The sequence below is a fragment of the Doryrhamphus excisus genome, linkage group LG10 (genome assembly GCF_037039965.1).
Source record: "Doryrhamphus excisus strain RoL-2023G ecotype Guam linkage group LG10, RoL_Dexc_Guam_v1.1, whole genome shotgun sequence".
Lineage (NCBI taxonomy): Eukaryota > Metazoa > Chordata > Actinopteri > Syngnathiformes > Syngnathidae > Doryrhamphus > Doryrhamphus excisus.
This window is the reverse complement of record NC_136366.1, coordinates 9,074,404-9,100,676: the sequence shown is the minus strand read 5'-3', so window position 1 is coordinate 9,100,676 and position 26,273 is coordinate 9,074,404. Positions and strand designations below refer to the sequence as shown.

Here is a 26,273-nt window from a genome sequence, read left to right as displayed (position 1 = left end):
TGCTGCAGATGTCCTGGAGGACCTTTGTAAACCTTCCTGGATCTGACAGTGCACTACTGAAAGAAGCAATAAAGCACGAGGAAATATGACATTTAAGAGCTAACCAATATGAATAAAGCCCTTCTCTCTAAGAACAATTTGTATTATTTGAGGAATTACGGTAATTTTCACAATTTCCGTTTGTAAAAGATGCAGTTTTCTAATCTACCATTTGGGGTCGCTAAAGCAGTGATGAGAATTGGCGAAAGGTACAGTCTTTGCATTTCACTTCGAAACGAGTGCTTTATGCTCATTGAATTCCTAAACATTAACATAAATTTAATCGGTAATGACCTAATAATTATATTTTTGTACCAGAATGCATAACAAAAAGCATAACAAAATACAAAAAAAAAATGGCCAAAAATCGTGTTTCCATTAATTACACAAAATATAGCATTGATGTTTAAAATTTCATTATGGTATCCGGCAAAATAGAAATTACAGTTATATTTTAATGACGTCCTACGTGATTTCTGATGGGCCACCTATAGTAATTAAAACTTTCATAATCTTGTCCGTGGTATGACGTCATCACTCACCATTGCTTTTATGTTGTTTGCTGTGTGCAAATATGGGGAAATATACGTTTTTGGTGGTTAAAATAATCCTAGCTCGCTTTTTGTTTTGTCTGTATGAAGGTGTAAATAAAGCTATTGCAGTCATACCAAGCACGGGCTGTAGGGGGCGGTACTGAGTCCCCGTGTTGTGTGAGAGAAGCACCAGCGAGTAAAAGAATGAGAAGAAGCACAACAGTGACAGTCGTCAACATCATAGCGACGCTCTCATATCTTTGGCCAACATGGCGTTCAGTTTTGGCGGCGCTGCCGCCACTAACCCAGCAGCAAGTAAGACTTTCATTGTTTGTACGGGAATTGGTTTATGACTTGTTGGAAAACTCACACCAGGATTTGTAATGATAGCTCGTTCTTGATAAGACTTCGAATGCTCGTGAATAAAAGCTAACGGTGGGTTTAAGCGAGAGGGATCAACCGAGAATGTGCTGTTTTCACAGCCGGCCAACCATAAACTGAAAATTAAAGTCCTGCATAAGTATATAGCATTGAGAACTGTCTGCTTTATTCCTACACATTTTTCTATTTTATTTTTTTTACTGAAATAGCGTTCACTGGCCAGCTAATGCTCACGTTGACTAAGCTAATGGCATGAAGGGTAGTCACTCTTGTGCGTTTGTTTTACGATGGAATGGCGAGATTTAACAATGACACCTCACATTAACAACGCTCTATTTTCATTTGTAGACTCGTCCGGATTTTCGTTCGGTTCGTTCGGTGCAAAGACCACAGCATCAACAGCTTTTGGCTTTGGCACGCCGGCTACCACCACCACCGCTTCCTCAGGATTCGGCAGTAAGTGAGCCTTTATCGATTGGCGCATGCGCAGCTGGGACTTCATTCACCAACATTTACATTATACTTGCAAAATTACCAGATTTTTATCTGTAAATTTATTATATTAATATCTCAGCCTAGTCTCCAAATTCAATGTATTGATTCATGTAGTATTGTTGTTTTCCCTGGCCCCTTATTCTACATCCATCCATTTTTTCACCACTTGTCCTCCTCCTCCATATGAATTAGCATCACCAAGGTTTCTTGTAATCCCGTTCTTCATATTATGTTGATTGCAGCTCTCACAGCTCCCAGTTTTGGCACTGCAACTACCACTGCAACCGCACCAGCTACAGGGTTTTCTTTTGGCTCCAGCAGCACAGGTACGTAACCCGTTACTCTAAAGTGTTGCTTTTTATGATAATTCTTTTTCATATTTTCGTCTTAGCTGTTGTCATTTAACGCCAAATTGTGTCACTCTCTCCCTCTCGCTGCCCACCTCTGCTCGGTTGCAGGATTTGGGGGGCTGGGAGCTGGAAGCACCACGGCTGGTGGGTTTAGTTTTGGGGGGTTCGGTTTAAATGCCAACCCAGCAGCGGTCGGTTTTAATGCAGGCTGCTTCGGTACAGCGTCCACCACTGCGACTGTTTTCAATTTTGGTAATAGCCTTGCTAGCACAGGTAGATGACCCCCTTGTGATTTTATTTTAATCGGTACAGTTGTCATCCATGTTTTTGACCTCTGTGTGATGTAGTGCATCTTCATCTCATGTGATTTTTATCTCATTGAACGTCATGCATTGCTGTTTGCATGAGGAGATGTGTCAGTACACTCATACTTTGACTCACCTTTGTAAGACACAAGACCAATGTTGCACTTTGACATTGATTGCACCTTATGAATGATTCAAATTCATAGTTTTTGTTTGAATTAGTCATTGAACATGTCTTGAGTTCTACTATCAGTGTCTTTACTACCCTTTACTATTACTTATTTGTCGTGATTCATCTGCTACACAGGTACTTTTGGTGGCTTTGGGACAACGACGACTGCCGCTGCACCGGGTTCCACGTTTAGCTTCGCCCCCTCTAGCAACGCAACAGGTAATGCATCATGGTGGCGCCACCTCAAACAAATAAATGTATGGAAACATTGGTTTCTGTGCTTTATATCCTATGTTTGCTTTTAGGAGGTTTGTTTGGTAACGCTCAGAACAAAGGTTTTGGTTTCTCGTCGGGCCTCGGTGCTGGAACGGCAACCGGGACAACCGGATTTGGAACTGGACTAGGAACAACAACTCTGGGTGGGTTTGGTGGCTTTAGTCTCCAACCCACTCAGCAGCAGCAAGGTGAGTGCTCACAATCTGCAGACGACAGATTGCGTAATGTCATGTCTGTCAATCATACGTTGCTTATTGCATTATTCCTCCATTACATTTGACTTATGTCAACATAGTTACTAACCTATGTATGCTGACACCTCAGTGAAATGTAGTCAAACCTAATAATGCCAAATTGATAGTTACTGATGACATGAAAAACCACCACAATACAGTATAACGCTAATGTAAAAACTCAGATCCTGTAGGTGTCAGCAGTGTGCCAACTGCCACACACAGCAAATGTTTTTCCCAGCGGACAGTGGACTATAATGGCAAAAAGTGACTGGGAATTCTTTGATCCGTACATTCATACGGCAAACAGATCATAAGTGCTTATCTCAGATGCGTATTAATAGATATTGACTATGATAACTGTCCTTTATTTGGTAAAGAGGTAGACTACTTTCTGCTTGCCAGGAGGCTTGTTCGGACAGCCAGCCCAGCAGCAGGCTCAGCCCAACCACTTGTACCAGCAGGTGACAGCGCTGTCAGCACCCACCTTGTTGGGAGACGAGCGTGACTCCATTCTGGCCAAATGGAACCAGCTGCAGGCCTACTGGGGCACAGGGAAGGGCTACTTCAGCAACAACAACCCAGCAGTGGATTTCAACCAAGAGAACCCCTTCTGCAGGTTCAAGGTAGGGCGTTCGGAGAACTGCCGTTGGCTTGATTGATTATATCCCTGAGCTGTTTTTATTGTGCACATCCCACTCAGGCTGTGGGATACAGCTGTGTGCCGGTCAGTAAGGATGAGGATGGTTTAGTGGCCTTGGTCCTCAACAAAAAGGAAGCTGATGTGCGAGTGCAGCAGCAGCAGCTGGTGGAGTCGCTGCACAAGGTACTGGGAAGCAACCAGACGCTGAGCGTCAACGTTGATGGCGTCAGGTCCCTGCCCAACGACCAGTATGTTTCCATCTGTTTTCTTTTGCATAGGTTCATGTGTGTGGAAATTCCTGACCTGACTGCAGTTTTTGTATATTTTATATGTCACATTATAACAGGGAGGTACCGGTGTATACAAAATATCACCTTATTACTTGATTACATGAAGAAAGCCTATTGTTTTTTGTAAAATAATTTTTATATATTGGCTGAACATGGGAAATATTCATAAATTTTTTGCATTTTATCGCATAATTGTATGTAAATACATGCAGTGAGAATAGACTAGGGAAAAACAGCCTGTTTTTCAGACAAAGCAAACTATGAAGGCCACAGTTCACACTGATTTTGCAGGCCGTAGTGTGCCCTTCATGTTTCATATGAAACCATCATCTTCCTCTCTTGCCCAGGACGGAGGTGATCATTTATGTGGTGGAGCGCTCCCCCAATGGCACTTCGAAGCGCATTCCCGCCTCAACACTCTTCGCTTACCTGGAGCAGGCCAACATCAAGGTGCAGCTCACACAGCTGGGCGTAGCCATGTCGGTCACACGCACCGAGCTCTCACCTGCTCAGCTCAAACAGCTACTCCAGAGCGCCCCCGCAGGTGAACACATCTATGCTGGACCCATTTCCTTCTGTCTGTCTGTTTTTACTGAGTGCCATTTGTCTACAACAGGGGTAGACCCCATCATTTGGGAGCAGGCTAAGGTGGACAATCCTGACCCAGAGAAGTAAGTTCTTTTTAAAGGGGCCCTGTCTTACACTACCAGCATTTCAGACGTGTGTGTAAAATGTTGCCAGTTGGTTTGTTTATGTTCTCGCCGGTTGAATATTTAAGCCACTTCTATCACAAGATTTCCATGTGGTCTTGTGAATCTCACATGTTAAAATGACTCTGCCATATTGGGAAACAATGGCTATTCATTTACGTATCTGTGATACTTCACTACCCCCACTAATGGACACTTCCCATATTTGTCTCCAGGTTGATCCCAGTGCCGATGGTGGGCTTTAAAGAACTGCTTCGTCGATTGCAGATCCAGGAGCAGATGACCAAGCAGCACCAGACCAGAGTTGACGTACGTCTATTTGCCCTCTTTACCAAAATGTGATAACAAACCAAGACGGTTTCAACCAACATGACATATTTGCAGCTACAGCGTGTATAGGTTGCCCACACAGCCATACATTTGTAGCAAACATCTGATGATCTCGGTAGAGCGTCTAGGTCCTGTCTGTGCTCTAAATCCATAGTCTATAAGCATGTAGACTTTTTAAGTCACTAAGGCGGGTGCTTATCGATGAGCCGCCACCAACTCTTACTTGTATTTAGCTACATGGATGACCCAAAATGAACGGGTACAGAAACGCAAACTACAGCGATAAACATGATATATTTAGATTGAGGTTATGAGTTATCTGCTTTTAATATCTAAAATGTGGTTCAACTTCTAAACATACTTTTTATAGATTGTCTCCAATGACATCAGCGAGCTTCAGAAGAACCAGGCCACCACAGTGGCCAAGATCGCCCAATACAAGCGGAAGCTGATGGATCTCTCTCACAGGGTGTTGCAGGTACCTTCTAGCACCAGCACACTATCCTTTCCCGTTGGTTCCACCATTGTTTTCCCTGCTTTTAATTGCTCCACGTCACCCCCTTTTCCCTGCAAAGGTGTTGATCAAACAGGAGATTCAGAGGAAAAGCGGTTACGCCATCCAGGTGGACGAGGAGCACCTCAGGGTGCAGCTGGACACCATTCAGTCGGAACTCAACGCCCCCACACAGTTCAAGGTGGGTTTTCGTGTACAACTAGGTTTTAATACTAATGTTTGGACTCTTTTTGTTAGCATGTATTCAGGTCATTGGCAGATGGACTGGAGTTTTGACAGAAGCATGAAGTTTGACAAGTATTTCAAATATAGATATCGTTTTTAATCCTCTTCAGGGTCGCTTGAATGAGCTGATGTCCCAAATCCGAATGCAGAATCACTTTGGCGCTGTGCGATCGGAGGAACGCTACAGCGTTGATGCCGACCTGCTCCGAGAAATCAAACAAGTGAGTGTTTTACTGCCACATCTTGACATTGTCCGTCTCCCTGTAAGGGTCCGTATTGACATGTTTGTGTGCGTTTCTTTATTCAGCACTTGAAACAGCAGCAGGATGGCTTAAGTCACTTGATCAGTGTCATCAAAGACGACTTGGAAGACATCAAACTCATCGAGCACGGACTGAGTGACGGTGGACATGTACGAGGTGGCATCCTGAGTTGAGCCGAGCAAGACACACACACACACACACACACACACACACTCACGCACACAAACAGTCAATATCCATTCACAGATGTGTCACCCACAGATGTACGTATCAATCACGCTGCTTCAACTGGGAGACGGTGTGGGACTAGATTTGTTTGCAGGTTCAATTACTGACTAATCTGTGGTTTCTGGACTGCTAAAGAAAGCTTACAGTGCCTATTAATAGCCTTCATGTCAAATCAAATTATGGATATGAGACTTTGACCTGGAGTGAAAGGATGTGTTGATTGAAAGACATTTGTATATACATCTTTGTATTGCTTTTATATTAGAATGTTATTAAAATGTCATTTCGGTTGAAACCTTTTACCTCTCTGCTGCATCTTTTCCCTTTTGATAGGCTCATAAATTGACATACCCTGGCAGAATTTGGGTTCTTGGTCATTTTTCAGAGAATATTAGTGAAAATATGAAAGTTTTTAATTCACTCATGGTAAGGTTGTTGAAGCCTTTTATTATCAAACCATAATTACCCTGATCAAATATTTGCATACTCTAGTACTTAATAGCATTTGTTGCCCTGTTTAAAGGGGACCTGTTATGCTCGTTTTTCGGCCATTTGTATTGAGTTGTGGACTCCAATAGAGCAGCTACACACAATAATCTGCACAGAAAATGTATTAGATTTTCCAGAATCTGCACCTATTCCAGCTGTATTTCCTTGGATTTGTGCTTGTCTGTTTTAATAGAAAGGACACGTATGAGCAAATATAAATAGACGGTGCAGACATTGAAAGGGTGAGGGAAAATACATTTCTGGGGATCATAATAGATGAAAAAAATGAGTGGAGAGCGGCGAGTTTATATGCAAGGAAGTCCGCCCCTCTGACATCACAAACGGGCGGTTTTACCACGCCTTTTGAAACCAAGCATTTTGAGCCATCTCAAATTTCTTTCAGGGCTCACTTCCAAATGTGCAAACCTCATTATCTGAAACTTGGACATCGTTTAACACAAGAATATTACATTCTCACTACTTTTATTGGTCAGAAAAGTGGCAAAAGCATAATAGGTCCCCTTTAACATCAATGACAGCGTTGGACGTCTTTTGTGGTCATTGTAGACGAGACACTTTATCCTCGACAAAAAGCCTTCAGTTCTGTAAATTCTTGGACCGCCTTGCATGAACTGCACTGTTGAGCTCTCCCACAAGTGGCTAAAATATATTGAGGTCAGGACACTGAGAAGGCTACTTCAGAACCTTCACTTTTTTCCGCCGTAGCCAAGGACGGGTTGGCTTGGTTTTGTGTTTTGGATCATTGTTATGTTACAACAGCCAAGTGTGTATCCCACACGTAGGTGTCCAGTCTGATAAGTGCAAATTTTATCCGATAACATGCTTCTTTCATCTTGCCATCACGTATCGCTCACGTATCCCCAAAACATCAGCGAACCACTTCTGTGTTTCACAGTAGAAATGATGTCGGCCTTGTTGACTCCTCTCCAAATGGAACTTTTATGTTTGTGAGCAAAACACTCCAATTTGTTGCAGACATTTTGATGCTTCTGCCAGGGAATGTGAACTTAAATGTTACAATGCTTACAGTCACCTCACGTCCGCCATGTTTACCTCCTCAGGCGAGCTTTTTCCAACATCTCATCAAAGTACGGCTTCACTTGATAGGATTCGCTTTGCGGATTCACACCCCCGCCCTGATGAACCACAGATGGCAGGCAGAAGAGTGGATTAAGCTGCTTCCACAGAGATTATTTCTGAAGGTCTCTATTGTTTTCTTAAACTTTATATTCAATGCTCTGTAGTCAATCAAGTCCTTTGCTAATGTGCAGGTGATTGGTCAGCTATCTGCTGTATTTGCTTATACACATCCACAACATATGTTACCATAATTAAATATTTAAGTCATTGTAATAATAAAATAATAACTATTGAAAAATGTAAAAAAAAAAATAACGTTGGGTCTGTAGTTTGTGGTGCAAAAACCCGATTCACAATTTATAGAGAATGTGCTAGTTTGGGCCCATGCACTGTGACTGGTGACTCAAGTGAATCTCTCTAGATACACGTGCAAATGTGTATTTAACAATATTAGTCATAGGTTTTAAAATTGATCATTAAATATCCAAATAAGTAATTTCATTAATACATATTTACAATTTAAATCCATTTCATATTGTAATTTTAGACAGGTGTAGACCTTCACTTCATAATGAGCTGTTTCTGATGCAAAATAAGGTAACTAAAATTGTAAAAACACTGGATCGTAATACATTATGCAGCTGTGCCTAATCAACAAGATCTGTTATTGACATACTCCAATCTGTTTTTTCTTGAAACACCAGCGTAGACAACAGAAATAGCATCATGGTGGACGTCAACATTCTAAAAGGTAACGTTTCCAAATGTACACGACCCTGAGAGCATGCTGTTCAACAAACGGCATCAACAATATGGAAAACTTTGCATTAGAGTCCCTATAATGTTCCCATTTTTATCCTTGAAAACGTGCCAATCCAAACTTCTCAGCTTTGCCTACTCTTGTGTAGAGACCCCCACCAGGCGGAACGCCTCCATGAACTCATTGATATCGATGACCCCATCCTTGTTGAAGTCGATGCTGTGAGCCAAGTCCTCCACGGCCTTGTCGCTGATGTCCATCTTAAGGTGTGAGCTTAACAGTTTCCAGGTTTGATGAAATTCCTCCAGGGAGATCAGACCTGGAATGGGAGAGCAAAGACGAATTTGTTCAATGCAGTAACAACACGTAGGGATGGTTACAAAGAATCATACACACCCGAGTGGTCTGTGTCTATGATCCGGAAGATGGTTTCAAGGTTGGAGTGGTTCTTGTACATGGTCTCGAGGATGCTAGTGTCTGAGATCTGTTCGGAAGATTGAAAAGGAAATGTTTTCCTTGTAGATGTTCTAATAACAATCATAGATACCTCTAAATGAGGCTCCGTGTATGAGAGCTCCCTTATCCACTGCTGGTAGTCCACCATTCCCTGCTTGGTGCTGCTCACAAGCTGAGGACGCAGAACCCTCCAGGGTAGACCCAGTTTCAGGACGCTCTGTGTGGCACTGGCCCAGTCGCGCGCAGTGATCAACCCTGGCAACAGAGAGCAGCTATTGCAGAATGATGCTGCTGCGAAGTGCTGTTGAACTAGTACGCTACTGTTGTGTCCTGCATGGTTACGTATACCCGTGTTGTTTGGATCAAACTCTTGGAAGGCACTGCTGAGATCCGATTTATGGACGAACAATTGTTCCCTCAGTGCTCGCAGGGCCGACCTCTCTGTCCACCCGACACTAACAGGAAAGACAGACATTCATTAGTGTATTAATCCTCTGAAGTATCTATGAATAAACCCTTAATGGAGAAGTGCTGCATAAATCTGGTTTGGATCTAGTGTTGTGTTTGTGGAAATTGGAGAAACTGACTTTGGATGCACTTTTGGGAGATGCCAGGTTGCTTCTCAAGTACTGTGTGTCCTTGAGCAAAGCACTGATTCCTCACAACCGCTCAGGTGACATGAGCCCCCTCCTACCCAGAACCCCCAACCCAAGGGGAAGAGTACTATTAAAGTACTATATTGACCCGAATATGATATATATATATATATATATACATATATATAGGGGCGGCACGGCAGTCTAGTGGTTAGCGCGCAGACCTCACAGCTAGGAGACAAGGGTCCTCGGCCATCTCTGTGTGGAGTTTGCATGTTCTCCCTCTCGTGCATGCGTGGGTTTTCTCCGGGTACTCCGGTTTCCTCCCACATTCCAAAAACATGCTAGGTTAATTGGCCACTCCAAATTGTCCATAGGTATGAATGTGAGTGTGAATGGTTGTTTGTCTATATGCGCCCTGTGATTGGCTGGCCACCAGTCCAGGGTGTACCCCGACTCTCGCCCAAAGACAGCTGGGATAGGCTCCAGCACCCCCGCGACCCTTGTGAGGAAAAAGCGGTAGAAAATGAATGAATGAATAATATATATAATTCTCACATCGAAAAAAGACTAGCCTTTTTATATGCAGGGTCGAGAGCGTTATAAATGTAAGCCAGCAGGTGGCACCAAATTCTTTCTCCACACCTCAATCCGGTCTCATCTTTTCTTCCTGTCACACACATCTTTGACTTGGAAAGATGCAGCCGAACTACAGTATGTAGACTAGACTACAAACCTAGACTAGAAGACTGATCGTCTTATATTCGGGTCAATACGGTTTTAGTAGTTCCATCAAACCTTTGTCGCAGGGTTCGCTCCCTGCATGTCCTGCTGGCTTGATACTGAACAAGGTGAGGGTTGAGGTCAGGGCCCATCCTGATGTAGGCTCCTCTGTTACTGCCTACTTCGTAGTAGTTGGAAGCTGAGAATATAGTAAGCACCTGCAAGGGGTAGAATGCGCCTGTGGTTTAAATGTTGGTTGTCTTGCTTCTCGTGGTGTACTCACCTTCCGATTGTGACAGAATTCATAGCCGTCTTGTTTGCACTCGTGTGAGCGGATGAGAAGCTGCAGGTTGTGTCGTCCCAAAACATCCTCCGTGACATCCGGGCCCCAGTAGCAGCCTCCGCCTCGCACCTCATTGGGAATACAGCCGTTCTGAGGCATTGGGTCACTCCACAGCAGGTCCACTACCTGGGTTAAATCCACTAGTAAGCCACCAAACTGCAAATAACTGACACATAGTGGAATTTCTTCTTACTTGCTTCCACTCAGGGTCGTCGTTCTCGGTGTCACCAGAGTCAAAGTCAGATTTATTTAGGTCTCCATACGACTGGTCAAAACCAGCTTGTCTCCGCCTCTTCTTCAACTCCATCTCCACTGACCAGTGCAGTTGGTCCCGTTGAGGCAGGTTTTGAAGCGAGCGGCGTGGAAGGTCATGCTTATGAGTTGGAGTGGATCTCACCTGAGTCAGGGAATATACCCGACGTCGACTTTCTGCTGGTTTCTCATCCCAGTTGTCGTCTGTTTTTCTACTGCTAGCACTTTGAAGGCTTTGCTTAGGAGGCCTCAGAGTGGACACGTACTGTCAAAATTCCCAAAATAAATGTTTAATAGATCAGTACATATTGTTTGTTGATGCCGTTGGGCTTTCTTACTTTGTGTCTGTCCAGTCTGGCTATTACATTCAGGTCTGTGCAGTCAGAGATCCCTCCATGCACAATGAGAACCCTGTGATCCACTACTGTGGCCAGGGGCAGCCGGCTGAAGATCTTCTGGAGGAGCTTTAAGATCTTTTTACCATGCACCTATAAAACAATTTAGAATGCTTTTTCAAACAAAGGCTTTTGATGCAAGAGAAGATTTTGTGTTTTGTCAAAATCCAGTGACAGCATGGTGATACTCTGTCTTTCCGGTGTGGATCAGGACTCAGCCAAACCTACCGGGGTGATTTTCACTTCCTCAAGGACTAATAGACCAAGGGCCAAGGATGACTCTGTTACATTTTGCAGCAAGAATGCCCTATTTTTAGCTTTATTATGTTATCTTTGACCTTGCTGCCTGCTCCTTCCTTGGTCAGTCTGGCTTATGTACAATAAATCAGCCCTTCACGCCCACACACACGTAGTAGCCAGTAACATTTGAAGACAAAATACATACAAGTAGCAAGTTATGCAATTAAGGCCTCCCACCCAGCAGTAGTACAACACCTAACATTGACTTGTGAGTGAATATTTGAATGTACATTAAAGCCACAAAACATGAACACCTACCCTGTATTTTCCTAGAACTTCTTTGGTGAACCCATATCTGTAAGACCACACGACAAGACCACAAGTTTACGGCCTTCGGTTTCAAAGCATTTAAGAATTTAATATGATGATGTACCTGAGGTTAACAATGTGATCCTCGTGGTTCCCCCGGTTCAGATGGACGTTGTTAGGATAAACCAGCAGGAACCCAAAGAGAATGAGCAGGATCTCTAACGAGTTTTTGCCCCGGTCTACAAAGTCGCCGTTGAACACGTATGGTTTCTCTGATGAAGGCAACCCATTCTGGACATACTGGCGATGTTAGAAAACGGAACAATTCGACAGGATGGTTCTTGTGCAAATATGAGTACCTTGTAGAATATCAGCAGTAGATCTTCAAGGTGTCCGTGTAAATCGCCTGTAAATGCATCCATAATAATGCATTCAGCTTTTATTGGATGGCAACACTCGTAACATGTTACCAAATGGTTGGGTTGTATTATGTGTACTTTAGCACAAATCTGGAAATTACACATTTTACAAGAAGTTATGGAAGGGGAAGAGGCAAAAACATTTGTATTGATTAGTTGATGCAATCACTTCATTCCTTTTGATTAACCCTGTATTATATACTCATAATTTTGCTTCTTTAACCACATAGCACATATAAAATGATAATTATATTTGGGGAAATTGAACCCTTATAGGCCAGTGTGTTTACATAGCTCCAATATATCTAATAGTTTCAATGCCAAATGTAATCAGATCTTTTAAGGGTTAATAGCAACATCCATTCATGTGTAACAGTTTAGATTAGATTAGATTAGATTAGATTAGGTTAGATTAGATTCTACTTTATTGTTATTGCTCATGTCACTGGTACAGGGCAACAAAATGCAGTTATCATCCAACCAGAAGTGCAATTTTATAAGTACCAGTAAGTAAATGTAGAAAAAAAATGGACAGATCTATGTAAAAAAAACTAGAACAGGCTATGACTATAATACAGTGAGCTTATGTACATTTCCCATGAACCAGGAAGTAGCCTTGCTAAAGTCACTTTTTTATTCTTTATGGCCTTGGCAAAAGTCAATCTAGTTGCAAATGTGATGCTTGGTGCGACGTACCGCATATAGTTAGCTCCCTGGTATGGCATATGGAGACGTGGTTGATATTTGGAAGGATCCGCAACAGTTGCCAAGTCTCCCCAAGAAGTTGCAGAACATAGCGAGCATGGAGCTGCTACTGGTGGGGAATAGTTGGTCAAAACCACTCAATAGTAAGGACTCCATTCCTCCGCTTAATGTCTTGGCTCATGTGCCTACTTGTTTGTGCTTGAAGGCCTCCACCAGCTTGGACACTCCACAGAAGGTCATGGGGAAGGTCAGCCGTGGGCCCGTGTAACCATCTGGCACCTCGATGCTCTTGTAGCAAAAATAATGCTCCCACTCCATGTCACGGCAGACTTGGTTCTCACGGAAAATGTGTGAAATTAGCTTTCCTGAATGAAAAGTCAGACAACAGGAGCATTATTGTCAGATGTTTAGTTACATTTGAGTGGAGATAAGCTTATCACAGCCATCAGAGGTCTTACGCTCACTGCTGGCTGGGGTGAAGTGCTCCATCAAGAAACTAAAGAAATTGTACAGCTGCAAGGACAACAGACAATGGGAAGATTTAGTGCATGGGTGGGCAAACTATGGCCCGGGGGCCACATGCGGCCCACCAAGCGTTTGAATCCGGCCCGCCAGTTGCTTTCTAAGTATTTCAACTTTTAACATACAAACTAGCAACATGACTTGCAAGTCGCATGTCTTATTTAGTAAAAAAAACAACAACAAAACTGTGAAATTAAATTACATAGTTTGATGTGGGCTGATGTTTAAAGTGCTCCTGAAAAAAGAGACATGAGAACATGCAGCTGATAGTAGAACACTTTTTTTTAGGTACACACTAATTCAAGGAAAATTTATTTTATAAGCATAAAATAGTGTTTGTGTAAAATAAAAATAAATAAATAAATAAAAATTTATTATTATTAAATATGTCTTCTGGTCCCCCCAGACAATTTTGTTAACTCAATGCGGCCCACGACCCCTAGTTTAGTGTATTATCTGTGATGGTTCAGAAAGAAAGTAGGTTGGATCTCGACCACTCAGAAAAAAAATATGCATGGATGGAAACTGAGAATGTTCGCTGTGGACCCATCAAGCGTCTAAATCTGAAGGACAGGGTCTCACCACTGCTGCTCACTTTGTGTTGCAAATACTTCCTCTAAATAGAAGATTTTTGAGAAGTTTGAGTTGAAAAAATTGTCATTTGCGTCGCCGATACCATTGAGCGGTGATGGTGGGTCCTGCAACCCAAACCAGTTGAGAACCACGGCTATTGTTGTCTTTGTTTGAGCTGATTTTTTAAATCTACATCACATTAGTGGGTGTAAAAGTGTTTGTTGTTTAGTATTTGCTGGTGACAAACCTTGATTTGGTCTTGCTCTCCTGCGTATTCAATAGACTGAAAGATGTTCCATGTGCATCTGCGTCTCATCTCCAGCCGAGCGACATACTGACGATACCAGCGTTGGATCAGCAGAGCTGCTCTAATTGCTAAGAGGAAAGAGGTATTTAAAAAACAAACATTTATCTCTAAACTGCTGAGATCACACTCACCGGTGGCAGCTTGAAGGAGCGCATAAAGTCATATACTTGTGTTAAACACACACATATATATATATATATATTTCTATTTACCATGAAATTCATTATGATGGAATGAAGTCATTTACCTGGAACCGAAAGGCTCACTAGGAAAGGTGGGAACAACGTTACGTTCATGTGAGAAATAAGAACTTTCTAAAGACCAACAATGGTGTCACCTCTGTCACATTGCTTGGGGTGCTCTTTCCTCATGCCACATCCCATGATCCTTTGCTGTTTTCCCTGTCCAAGACAGACATACTCAATCTTTCTCACACTGATACGATCTAAGTCCATTCATTCATTCATTCATTCATTTTATACCGCTTATCCTCACGAGGGTCGCTGGAGCCTATCCCAGCTGTCTTCAGGCGAGAGGCGGGTACACCCTGGACTGGTTGCCAGCCAATCACAGGGCACATATAGACAAACAACCATTCACACTCACATTCATACCTATGGACAATTTGGAGTCGCCAATTAACCTAGCATGTTTTTGGAATGTGGAAGAAAACCCACACATGCACGGGGAGAACATGCAAACTTCACACAGAGATAGCCGAGGGTGGGATTAAACTCTGGTCTCCCAGCTGTGAGGTCTGCGCACTAACCACTCGTCCGCCGTGCAGCCCATCCAAGTCCAGTTACCAATATTTGAGCAAGTTTTTAAAAGAAACATAATCATCATCAATAGCCCAACTAGATTTTACCTGATCCTTCTCACGTCCTCACAGGGGCGAAAATCTCTCTGTAAAATCTCCCATCTTCTTGGCCCGGCTGTGTTGTCTCACTGTGGTCGGCGCCCCGTGATCGCTTAAACAAAACAAGTGGATTAGGCTTAAAGCTCACTACAGTTAGCCTCTCATAAAGGGCAGCAGCTTGTGCGGGTCTCTGCTCGACACTTTTGCAGTCGTCATTATAACGCCTTAACATTGAGACTCAATCAGTGGCGGAGCCATCGGCCACCCCGCTGGCCAAGCCATGGAAATGATTAGACAACTTGTTTCTAAAGGTACAGTTGTTTGTACAAATATAACCATGGCAACAAAAATAGGGTGGTCTAATATGAACCTATTGTCCCTTCTATGTGACTGGTCCCTTCTCCGCCACTGGTCACAAATTTCCGTAATTGAATCCCAAAAATCGTCAGTGCGGGTTCAATTAATCCCAAAATTGATATGTCTTGAAATGACTGAAGAGAGGCCACACTGAAAGATGATTATCACTTTTGATATGAATTAACAATATGTTTATATTATTGTCATTGTAGTTGACAATGATGCATGTGTGGCCATATTTAGCCATCGCATTGCAAGTGTCATTTAAAAAACCACAGTATTACATTAATCTGCGTACTGACACTGTCACAAACAATTGAGCGGTTTTAAGGTACGCAAAACAATGAAGCTTCGCTCCTCAGTGGTCTGATGGAAACGCGGCCGCGGCCACGGCCTCTCCGACCACCACCAAGCGTTCATTCGCATTCATACACCACTGGGTGTATGATAATGGTCTATTTATTTATTTTGTGTTCATTTCTATAATACAGATTATGCAGCTGTACCTAATACTGGTGTATATTCAGTACTATCAAAGCACCTGCTGACAGACATAAACCAAGAGAACGACTTAACAAAGGTAGTATTGTAAACGCTTGTTCAAGGGTTTCTTATGTCACCCTAACTTACATATCACTGCTTTCTCAGGCATGTGTGAAATGTATCGTTTGCGGAGTGGCTACATCATCAGCGAGGTCCGGTTATTACATTGTGTGTTTCACTCCCGTTTTCATGGAATTGAAATAACGCATCAAGAAAAAGAATGTGCTCTATATTGTGAAGTGATGACATTAAGAGCACTTTGTGATGCCAGAACCAGACGAGGAAGTAGTGGGAGATGTCTGCCGCTCAAGGACGCCATTGTCTCTTGATATGAGGCACATCCCTCAAATGTGTGTGTGTGAGAGAGTGAGACCTTTTGTTAATTGTGGATTGTCCCCATTGGAGTACAATTGTTGTTAATTCTAGTGTGTATTGCTAGTGCATTGTTAAATTGAGTCACGTTTTTTTAGGCTACCGCTACGATATTTCTATCTTTCCTGCATTCTGACCATGCATGTAATTTACGTTCATTGATAGTCACTAAAGGTCCCGTGTTTTACTATTTTTCAACAATGCTACTTTATGTGTCTGCAGCTTTAATGTTAATGAGCTTTGCTTGTCAAGAGAACACAAGGTCTAAGAACGAGTTACAGTGCGGTACACCTTGGAAGAATACACTATTTGCTCACTCCCTCATTTATTGAGATAAATTGGTTCCAGACCCAACCATGATAGGTGAATTTAGTAGAAATCTTTTTTTATGACTGAAATATTTTTGTAGTTGGAGCTTAGAAAACCTGTTTACGACCTTCTAAATATGTTTTTAAAGGTTATTAGAGTCCTCTAGATGTGAAATAACACCCCTATAGTCACATTGTCACTCATATTACCAAATATAGTAACCATAATATGAGGATATGAGTCTTTTAAGACATAAATAAGACTTGTGTGTTCCCCGTAAATGTGTTCCAGTGTTGGAGGAGTTAAGTTGAGTTTGAGTTTGGCGTGGGTTACGGCCACAACAGGAGCCCCTGTAATAAAAGCCTGTTGTTCCGGTGATCACACGCTTGTGTGTCTACTCAACATTACAGTAACATTACTGACACCTAGTGACCAGTGTAGAATACTATATATCATCACATAGCTGTTTTTGTGCTTTTAATATGCATTTTTTGGACTATTAATAGGCCTTATTCAGCCACACAACAGCACGATTTATAAATTAATATACAGTGGCCTGTTGTATTGATATAGTAATTCATATTCAATAAATGGTGCATAAGAAAATCACGGAAAGAAGGTGTAGGTTGTTTACAAAAGTGGAAGTGAAGATGTGCCATGCAGCTGTAATGGACTCAGGTTTTTTTTTTTTATTCACTCATTTCAACTTTTCAGCCAAAGAAAGACGTCTTCCCACACTGCAGGTGCGATCGCATGCTACAATATCTCATCACAAATACTGCTGATGAATTTTGGCCTCCTTATCTCCGAAATAAACAAATGTATTTTGGGCGACATGGGAAAGTCCGAGCAGCTGAGTATTGTGATTATCATTCTCATTGGTTTCTTGCTGCCAAATATTTGCATAGAATCTTATATCCCCCCTGTTATACTTCTTCCCTCTGTATCCCGTCCTTGAATGTCACCTGCACGGGAAAATATTTTTAGAATGTTTATCGGTGCTGGTTTCACCTTTTTTTTTTATCTTTCCAAAAATGGATACTCAACTATGCAGATATGAATCAAGTCAATGATGTAGGATCTTAGTTGAAAATTTTTTACATTGAGGATGCTAGCGGTACCTTCTTTTGGGGTGTGTCCCAAACGTGTATCTCTCATCTCTCATCCCTACCTACTATGTCTCCAGCACTCTCTAAGATGGCTTGAATGTTTTACAGGGAGCAGATAGGAAGTCTTATGAAATCATCTCATTGTCATTGACTGGCAACCCATCCGTTTGGAGGGCCTTCCCTCAAGTGTTCCTACCAAGTTAGAAGCATACAGATGGTATGGTATGGTATGGTATGGTAGGGTATGGTATGGTATGGTAGGGTAGGGTATGGTATGGTAGAATATGGTATGGTAGGGTATGGTAAGGTATGGTAGAGTATGGTATGGTAGGGTATGGTAGAATGGTAGAATATGGTATGGTAGGGTATGTAGAGTATGGTAGGGTATGGTAAGGTATGGTATGGTAGGGTATGATAGAATATGGTAGAGTATGGTATAGTAGGGTAGGGTATAATAGAGAATGGTATGGTAGAGTATGGTATTGTAGGGTATGGTAGAGTATGGTATGGTAGAGTATGGTAGAGTATGGTATGGTATGGTTGGGTAGAGTATGGTATGGTAGAGTATGGTAGAGTATGGTATGGTATGGTTGGGTAGAGTATGGTATGGTAGAGTATGGTATTGTAGGGTATGGTAGGGTATGATGGTATGGTATGGTATTGTAGGGTATGGTATGGTATTGTAGGGTATAGTATGGTAGGGTATGTTTGGTAGAGTATGGTATGGTAGGGTAGGGTATGGTAGAGAATGGTATGGTATGGTAGGGTAGGGTATGGTATGGTATTGAAGGGTATGGTATGGTATGGTATGGTAGAGTATGGTATGGTAGAGTAGGGTATGGAATGTTAGGGTGTGGTATGGTAGAGTATGGTATGGTAGGGTAGGGTATGGTAGAGAATGGTATGGTATGGTAGGGTAGGGTACGGTATGGTATTGAAGGGTATGGTATGGTATGGTAGAGTATGGTATTGTAGGGTATGGTATGGTATGGTATGGTAGAGTAGGGTATGGAATGTTAGGGTGTGGTATGGTAGAGTATGGTATGGTACATGTGTCATTCACATGAAGAATTAAGACTGAAGGCTTTGATGGATTAAGAGTTGCACCATTTGTCCAACCAGCGTGTGTTTTATTCAGTGGCTAGTATGCAGCATGAAATGTTTTATGAGGTGATTCTGTGGCCAGAGCACGTGGGTGGTTTTCTACCTCCATTTCCTGCTTGTTTGTCTAATCCTCTCTCCTTCCGTCTCACTTTCTGTGCTGGCACATCCTCCATGTTCTTTTTCACACAGAACAGGGGACAGGACAACAATGTGAAGTATCTCAAGGCCAAGCAGAGGTACAGGAAGATAAAAAGCCAGCTTTCCCAGGCCCTGGCGAACAACACCTTGTGCAGCATCCCTGTCTGGTCTCGCCTGTCTCCTCCTCCTCCTCCAGCCAGAGCGCACTTTGTCCGCCGTCACCGCCGAGCCTCACATCCATCCTACATCCATCCATAGATCCACGAGCGACGTCTGCCATGTCGTTTGCCTTCGTTGTCATGATGGCACTCCTGTGCTCCTCTGTGGCGATTGCGTTCATCTTACAGCCGCCCAAAGAAGACGATGCAGCGCCACGAGACTCCAACAGCAGGTGAGTAGCACACACTTTGATTTGGACTTTTCTTGTTTCTTTCTTACTGATGTAACACTCATGTGTGGACTACAAGAGGATTGTATTTGGAATTTTACTGTTTTTTCATGTCCCTGTTACTGTAATATTTCACATTTTAACCTTTGCGCGTCTTTCCAAGTGTGCACCACGCAGGGTGGGCTGCTGGGGGATATAGCAAGCACATCTGGCACGCCAGAGTGATAGAACACAGCCTCTCTTTATTCCTGCACGGCCATGAAATTGCAGAAAGATAACCATGTTTCTCCACTTCTTTTTTTCATCATTTGGAGATGTGGACTTCAATTGGTCATGTGGTTTTGGTTCTGTTTCATGGTGGAATACTTTTAGGATGAAATTAGCATTTTTAAGCTCACAATTCATTCCGACTCAAACCCAATTTTGTTAGTAAGTGAATAGTTTACATACAAACTGTGTTATGACTTTGTTTATTTGTATTTAATATGGCAGTTAATATGGTTTATTTAATTAATAATGCTGGATTATTTAATTCTATTTTTATTTTCATTACCTATTATTTAAAAAAATTAATTAACCCAAATAAATCAATAATTTATCCTTTTTTTGTGTCCAGGTGCCATGGAGAGTCCCTGCTGTCCATTAGGAAGGAACTCCTCGCTGCCCTCAACCTGCAGGTGGAGCCCAGGCTGCCAGAGGGCGCCATTGAGCAGTGGAGCAGCATTGCTGAAAGAATGAAGGCCTGGCCAGGTCAGAGTTTTCTGAAAATGTATCGTGATCACATATTCTGACATTTTTACTGTCACATCCTTGGAAAGCTGACGATAAACTCCCTCTACAGTTTCCTCCAGCGACTCTGTGTCTGCTGATGATGGGAGCATCTCTGGGTGCTGCACCGTGACCTCTGAGGTTCTGATGAGAGGTATGCATGTCCTCTCCGAGACATATTATTCAATTGTTGGTTGAAAAGAAAAAATAAATGTTTTTTCTTTCAGATCTGGGCTGGGACACGTGGATGATCTTCCCTGACCGTGTCACGGTGGTGCAGTGTGCACCCTGCAGTCCCCACACGCCCTGTCACCCACCCCAGCCCGATGCCCAGGGTGCTGACTTGCAGGTTTGTTTGTTTCTGCCTAACATACACGGTTCTGTTAAGGCCACAGATGCATTTGATTAATGGCCTCTGACTTTTTTTTTTTTTGGCTCCAGCAGCGGCGAGATCACCTCGCTGTGTTTTGAAACTGGAGGCATCTGCCAATAGATAAGCCTCAGCGTTCTTGTGTGTGCTGCCAACATAAATGTTCAGGTTTTGTTTCAGGCTTCCCAACCTGAAATACATGCAATGTAGCAGCACAAATAACACCTTAAAAGCAACTTTCATTGTGATATTTTCATATTTCATAAGATTTTCATCATTATCTTATTTGTCACTGTTCTTGTACGGCCGCATCGAGGGCGTCCCCCATCCTTTTCCCCCATGCCCACTTCCATATATGGCTCTTTACCCCAGCTCTACTTATGTCATCCCTTTTTCACAATCGCAGTTGTAGTACCAGTGCTCCAACCATCAACAAGACTTTGCACAATGTGTTAAAAAAAACACATTTGTAACACAACAACTACTTGACACTACACTTAATACTCAATACAGTTTAATACATAAAAAATACATAGTATGAAACCAAAATGACAAAAACCCTACAAAAAACCATACAATCATTTATGATAACATAATTTTCACCTTTTTGGTGAGTAAAATATACCAATAATAATGTGTGTTTCAGGAAAACAACATTAGAACATATTTGAAAAATACTTTTATAATGTTATAATAATTAGAACAATTTTATTTAAGCATTACATTGCATTATATAATAAACATTACAACATTTTAAAAGATATATTTTAAAACACTTAAAAAAATAAGATATTGTTATTATAATCAATAATATATACATATATTTCAAATATATTTTGGAATAAATATTAAATATTTTTTATTCAAAAATGTCAAAAATTTATCAGAAACATGTTTTTAATGTTTCTAAAAAAGTAAAAATGTTTAAGAGTAACTAACAAAGAAAATGCTACTAATGCTTTAAAAATGTTAAATATAAACAATAATTCATATTGTTAAAACTGTTAAAATATTTTAGAAAAACGTGTTTGTTGTAGAATCAAATTTTACTATATTATGCAGTTTAATTTGTAATTTTTTTAATTAATTTTTTTATGTTTTTAATTCATTCATTCATTCATTCATTCATTTTCTGCCGCTTTTCCTCACGAGGGTCGCGGGGGGTGCCGGAGCCTATCCCAGCTGTCTTCGGGCGAGAGGCGGGGTCCACCCTGGACTGGTCGCCAGCCAATACGTTTTTAATTAAATATTGAAAACTATTCAAATATTGTTCAATTCTGACTTTTGCTTGTAGCGTGTACAATGTATCGAAAAAGTGCATGCATCATAATGATTGACGATTCTATCTTGCGCTCCCTGCAGATCCAGCCGTCATGTTGTCAGCCCACCTCCTACGAAGATGTCCCAGTCTGCTACAGGGACGAGTTGGACACCGTGGTCATCACCTCCATGCATCTGCCCCGCCGCTGTGGCTGCTCATCCGCCGCCGCCGCCGCCCCCCCGCAGCTTCATGAGGTGTAGCGTTCCTTTTAAACTTACACGGAACACACACGTACACACACAGACTAACATCAGCGTATGTGCAGGCCTGCTCTCTCCACATAACATGCTGCTCCTTTTTTAGTTTGAATGTAGTTATCTTAGCCTACTGGGAGCCTTCAGCACGGAGCGTGGGAACCTCTGCCGGCTTTCCTCAAAGTTTGCATTCCTGTTTGGGAGCTCTAGTCACACACGATGATACCAAGCACCATAACAGCAACAGCAGGGGGGGGTTACATACTATCACCACCTTTTTTGTTCAGTTCAAGTAGCAGTGAGCACACACACACATATTTTTTAAATACTTTTGCCGGGAATGAATATGTAAAGTGACACGAGTTATTAACGAGTTGTTTTGTCCCTGTAAAAATCTATTTGAAGTTGCTGATGGGTACTGAGTGTTCCCTCCAAAAATGTCCAGAGCTCTCTTCCAGGCCTGTTTGCCCCCTCTTGTAGTATTTCCTCTTATGGAAAAGTTTGATCTCAACAAAACCAATGCAAAACCTAATCATTGTTTTTATTGACATATTCCATTCCACTCTGGCCATACATTATACAGTAGTAGTAGTATTTACCAGTTGTTGTATTTATCATTTTAACACCACCTTTTAACGATTATATACCCATGGCACCTCGACTTAATCTGGTATTTTATTGTTACTGAGTTAATGACTGCTCGCTGCTCTCTCTACTTTTTTGAAAATAAAAGCTGAGAATATCAACCGCCTGGATAGTTCTTCTCTCATGCCCGACAGAAAGAGTGTGATGTGAAGTGTAAGAACCTCTAAGCTATTTTTCCTCCCTTAAAATAGCTGTGGAATGCATGTTGGCTCCCTACTCCAGGAAACACGCACATTTTGGGAGAAGAGCAACATGTTGCGCACTTGAGGAACTTGGGCGTTTTTTTGCTGTCTGTGCTTGTTTCCTCTATCCTTTCCGATCGCCGCTGGATTCCTGTGTTTTTTTTTTTCTGGTCTAAAGTCGTGCGAGCCAGATATTGATCCTGAAGCGAGCCAACAAACGTTGCAAGAGGACAGTGAGACCTGGGCCCGGCCGTCTGACTGATACCGGAGGGAATAATGACAACGTATTTCACGGTGTGGCTGCCTTTTGGCCTGCTGCTGTCCTCACGTCTTTTGGCCGCAGGGGCGACTGAGTGCTCGGGAAAGCAGAAGCACCTGAGGCCGCTCCCCAGTCCTCTGCCGCAGTTGACGGACTGCTTGATGGAGTGCACGAGTATGACATTCGCTATGAAGCTGCTACTGCAGGACAAGCGGAATATTCGGCTGCAAGATTCTAATGAAGGTGAGCAGGCAGACCGACTGCTTATTGTGGCAATAATGGGTTTAGGGGATGAACAGTATAGAGGATCTGGGTTAGAGGTAGGTCTTAGGTTGAGGGTTAAAAGATAAGGCTAAGGGTTCTTTATTTGGGGCTAGAGGGTTAAGGTTAGGGTCAGAGATCAATGATAGAGGATATGGTTGTGTCCAGGGTAAGGTTAGGGCTGGGTCAAGGATCCAGATTTATGCCTTCAGTTAAGGTAAAGATTATAGTATGTTAAAAGTGAGAGGTTAGGATTACAGATTAGGTTTAGGGATGGAATTAAGGTTTAGGTTTGTGGGTGTGGTTCAGCATTAGAGTAGGTTCATGGTTTTGGGATAAAGATAAGGTCTAAGTCAAGTCTGAGTCTTGTCCAGATTTGTTATGATCAAATCTTGGGTTAGGGGTTCGATATTTGGGACTGACATTAGGATTAAAATAAGGATAGGGTATAAATTGTATAAATTAGGGCTGGCGCTAAAGACCGGGGTGAGGGTAGGGTTGAGTTTGGGGTTAGAGACTGGGAATAAAAGTAAACGTTAGGGATAGAGGGGAGGGTTGGGTTTTAGGGTTAAGGTTAAAGTTAATGTTGTGATTGGCTGGCCACCAGTCCAGGGTGTACCCCGCCTCTCACCCAAAGACAGCTGGGATAGGCTCCAGCATACCTGTGATGGTTGGACAATGGATGGATGGTTTAAGGTTATTGGCTTACTGTTAGGCTCAGGTTTGAGGTTAGGATTACAATTATGTCAAATGTAGGTTCCTAAAGTGGGGTACGGCAATTTGTATATGAGTAAAAAAATTAGCGCCTAACTCTAACAATTACGAGGGCACCTAGTTTGTGATGATTAGTTTGTGTATTAAGAGTTTTACTTTGAAGACTGGTCTATCGGCTTTGTTAAACATTCCTCTTCCATTTGGCATCAAATGGGAGGAAATGGGGGCGGCATGGCTCAGATGGTAGAGGGGTCGTCTCCCAACCTGAAGGTTGTGGGTTCGTGGGTTGAAGGTCAGGCACAGACAGCATGTAGCTGATAGCTGCAAGCGAAGTCACCTTCTGACGTTATTTCTCTTTCATAGGAGACCACGGGGAATACTGCTGGTCTACCAAAATTAAGTGCAACATGGACGAGAGCTTCCAACGCGCCTACGTGGTGATGCCCATCAACACTTCGGCGGTCACATCAGATCAACTGCAGGTCAGGTCGACAGCCTCAACGCTGCTCGCCCACACCGCCCATGTCACCATCCCGAGCGGATGCGGCCTCCGCTACGACGTCACGGAGCACTTCGGCCCCAGGAGGACGGCTGCCTCGTTTTGCGTGGAGGTGATCACACAGCAGAACGTCGTTCTTGAATGTCCGCCTTATCTCGTCACATTCTGGCAGAGAAGTCCCATCCCGATATGAAACGAGGGACACTCACAATTGGGTTGTTTTGAGGGCCTATCGTGCTGCTAGGATTGCGATTGTGTATCACTTGTATCACAACATGTTGCACTAAAGAGCATTTAAAGGGAGGAGGAATGAGTTCAAATGCAAGAGTCAGTTTATTGCACCATACCTATATTTTTTATTTTATTTTATTTTATTTTTGGTGATAGACTGAAATAACGCTGGTCAGTTGAAGGTGAGTGTGTTTTCTGCAATACTAATCCAACATCATTAACCAATCACTACTCTGTGGAACTACAACACACAAGTACAGTATTTCATTCATATGGATAATTGCCACTTACAATAAAGCCTGTTAAACAAATATGGATCAATTATTTGGTCTCTGCACTGTGTGGAAACCCAATACATACTTTTAGAGAGGCGAGTCAGTGCCTGAAGACTGCCATCTTATGGTTAAGATGGTTATTTCTTTATTTTAGGTCACTAGCCATTTAGGAGACAATGGGCCACATAACTTTAATAGCTTTAATTAAAACTAATTCAATATATTTTACAATTATAATTATTTAAAATTAATTTTTAATAATTATTATTAATTAATAAGAATTAACTAATTTAATATTATTTATTAATTATTAATGTAGTATTTATTTATTATTAATATTTTTTACATTATTTGAAATTACTAAAATTAATCAAATTTAAGTTTAAAAGTTTAAAATGAGTGGATGGCAAATGACCTCACAAACAACACAAAAAAAACACAATAAAAAGTGATATTGACACAAACCAACAATCTTGCAGTTTTGCTGATCCATGAAGCGTCTCTGAGCCTCCAGCTATTATAAGTGAAGCCAGGTGGTGTGTGTGTGTGTGTGTGTGTGTGTGTGTGTTCGGTCTGTTGGCAGTGGGCCTGCAGCAGCAGAACAGAACCGCCGAGAACGAGTGTCCAGTGACACAGCTTCATCCGCACGTGTTTGGGCTCGTGCTCCAAGAGGGGAGGGAGGCCGGAGTTTTCATTGAATAGCTTGACACTCTATTTCTGCTCATTTAAGTCTAAAATAGGAATCATATTCATAAAGTCAATGGTAGCATCAGTATTGTGACTCCCGACTATGATTCTGTAAAGCTGTGGTATTGCCGTTTGTGGCATGTATGTATTTTCTCACAGGCCATTCCTACTGTCTGTCAAACATTTGCAGCATTTCCTTCTTCATTGCTCCCCACCGGGCTCCCTTGCAGCACCATGTGTGTATGCAAGCGGCACCGCCTACCCTCACAGAGGCAAAGCGACTGTATAACTGACAAGAGGTCTCACTCCAATGTTCTATGAAGCGCCATTGTTCTATGAAGCGTCTATAGATGCTGAACGCTCCTTCTGCCGATTTGGAGGCAAGAGACGAGGTAAATTATCAAGTTCATTTTCATTTATTGTGTGATTCGTTTATTTGTTTGTTATCACCAGACAGTTTTTTTTCTGAACAAATATGTCACGTTTTCATTATGTCACCCCTTAATGACGT

The 26,273-nt window shown here is 42.2% G+C and overlaps 4 protein-coding genes across 6 annotated transcripts; 3 read left to right on the top strand and 1 right to left on the bottom strand.

Moving 5' to 3' along the window:
• The first annotated feature begins 735 nt into the window (after positions 1 to 735).
• On the top strand, positions 736 to 6,282 carry nup54 (nucleoporin 54). 2 transcript variants are annotated; one of them, XM_058064124.2, is made up of 15 exons: positions 736 to 887; positions 1,302 to 1,409; positions 1,691 to 1,774; positions 1,907 to 2,071; positions 2,411 to 2,494; positions 2,581 to 2,739; positions 3,190 to 3,410; positions 3,488 to 3,675; positions 4,065 to 4,261; positions 4,334 to 4,388; positions 4,643 to 4,736; positions 5,128 to 5,235; positions 5,333 to 5,452; positions 5,607 to 5,717; positions 5,804 to 6,282. In XM_058064124.2, exons 1-15 carry the CDS (start codon positions 842 to 844, stop codon positions 5,930 to 5,932), a joined length of 1,869 nt encoding a protein of 622 aa, XP_057920107.2. In that variant the 5' UTR covers positions 736 to 841; the 3' UTR covers positions 5,933 to 6,282. The 2 variants fall into 2 exon arrangements, with proteins under 2 accessions (XP_057920107.2, XP_057920105.2); XM_058064122.2 differs by lacking the exon at positions 1,907 to 2,071.
• On the bottom strand, positions 5,803 to 15,177 carry ppef2b (protein phosphatase with EF-hand domain 2b). Of its 2 annotated transcripts, XM_078793998.1 has the most exons (18): positions 15,046 to 15,177; positions 14,515 to 14,578; positions 14,425 to 14,442; positions 14,118 to 14,317; positions 13,234 to 13,288; positions 12,965 to 13,140; positions 12,767 to 12,881; positions 12,011 to 12,057; positions 11,776 to 11,942; positions 11,661 to 11,697; positions 11,046 to 11,195; positions 10,649 to 10,972; positions 10,396 to 10,581; positions 10,188 to 10,330; positions 9,142 to 9,248; positions 8,885 to 9,048; positions 8,734 to 8,821; positions 5,803 to 8,656 (listed from the first exon to the last, which is right to left on the bottom strand). In XM_078793998.1, exons 2-18 carry the CDS (start codon positions 14,558 to 14,560, stop codon positions 8,472 to 8,474), a joined length of 2,208 nt encoding a protein of 735 aa, XP_078650124.1. In that variant the 5' UTR covers positions 14,561 to 14,578; positions 15,046 to 15,177; the 3' UTR covers positions 5,803 to 8,471. The 2 variants fall into 2 exon arrangements, with proteins under 2 accessions (XP_078650124.1, XP_078650125.1); XM_078793999.1 differs by having other exon boundaries at positions 14,118 to 14,245; positions 14,309 to 14,578; positions 15,046 to 15,150.
• A 3,846-nt stretch (positions 15,178 to 19,023) lies between these two features.
• On the top strand, positions 19,024 to 22,755 carry LOC131111757 (uncharacterized). Its single transcript, XM_058064125.2, has 5 exons — positions 19,024 to 19,359; positions 19,973 to 20,106; positions 20,198 to 20,278; positions 20,352 to 20,473; positions 21,857 to 22,755. The coding sequence occupies exons 1-5, from the start codon at positions 19,247 to 19,249 to the stop codon at positions 22,013 to 22,015; spliced, it is 609 nt and encodes a 202-aa protein (XP_057920108.2). The 5' UTR covers positions 19,024 to 19,246; the 3' UTR covers positions 22,016 to 22,755.
• Positions 22,756 to 22,906: 151 nt separating this feature from the next.
• LOC144901068 (uncharacterized) lies at positions 22,907 to 25,129 on the top strand. Its single transcript, XM_078793997.1, has 2 exons — positions 22,907 to 23,338; positions 24,434 to 25,129. Exons 1-2 carry the CDS (start codon positions 23,113 to 23,115, stop codon positions 24,760 to 24,762), a joined length of 555 nt encoding a protein of 184 aa, XP_078650123.1. The 5' UTR covers positions 22,907 to 23,112; the 3' UTR covers positions 24,763 to 25,129.
• The last annotated feature ends 1,144 nt before the right edge of the window (positions 25,130 to 26,273 follow it).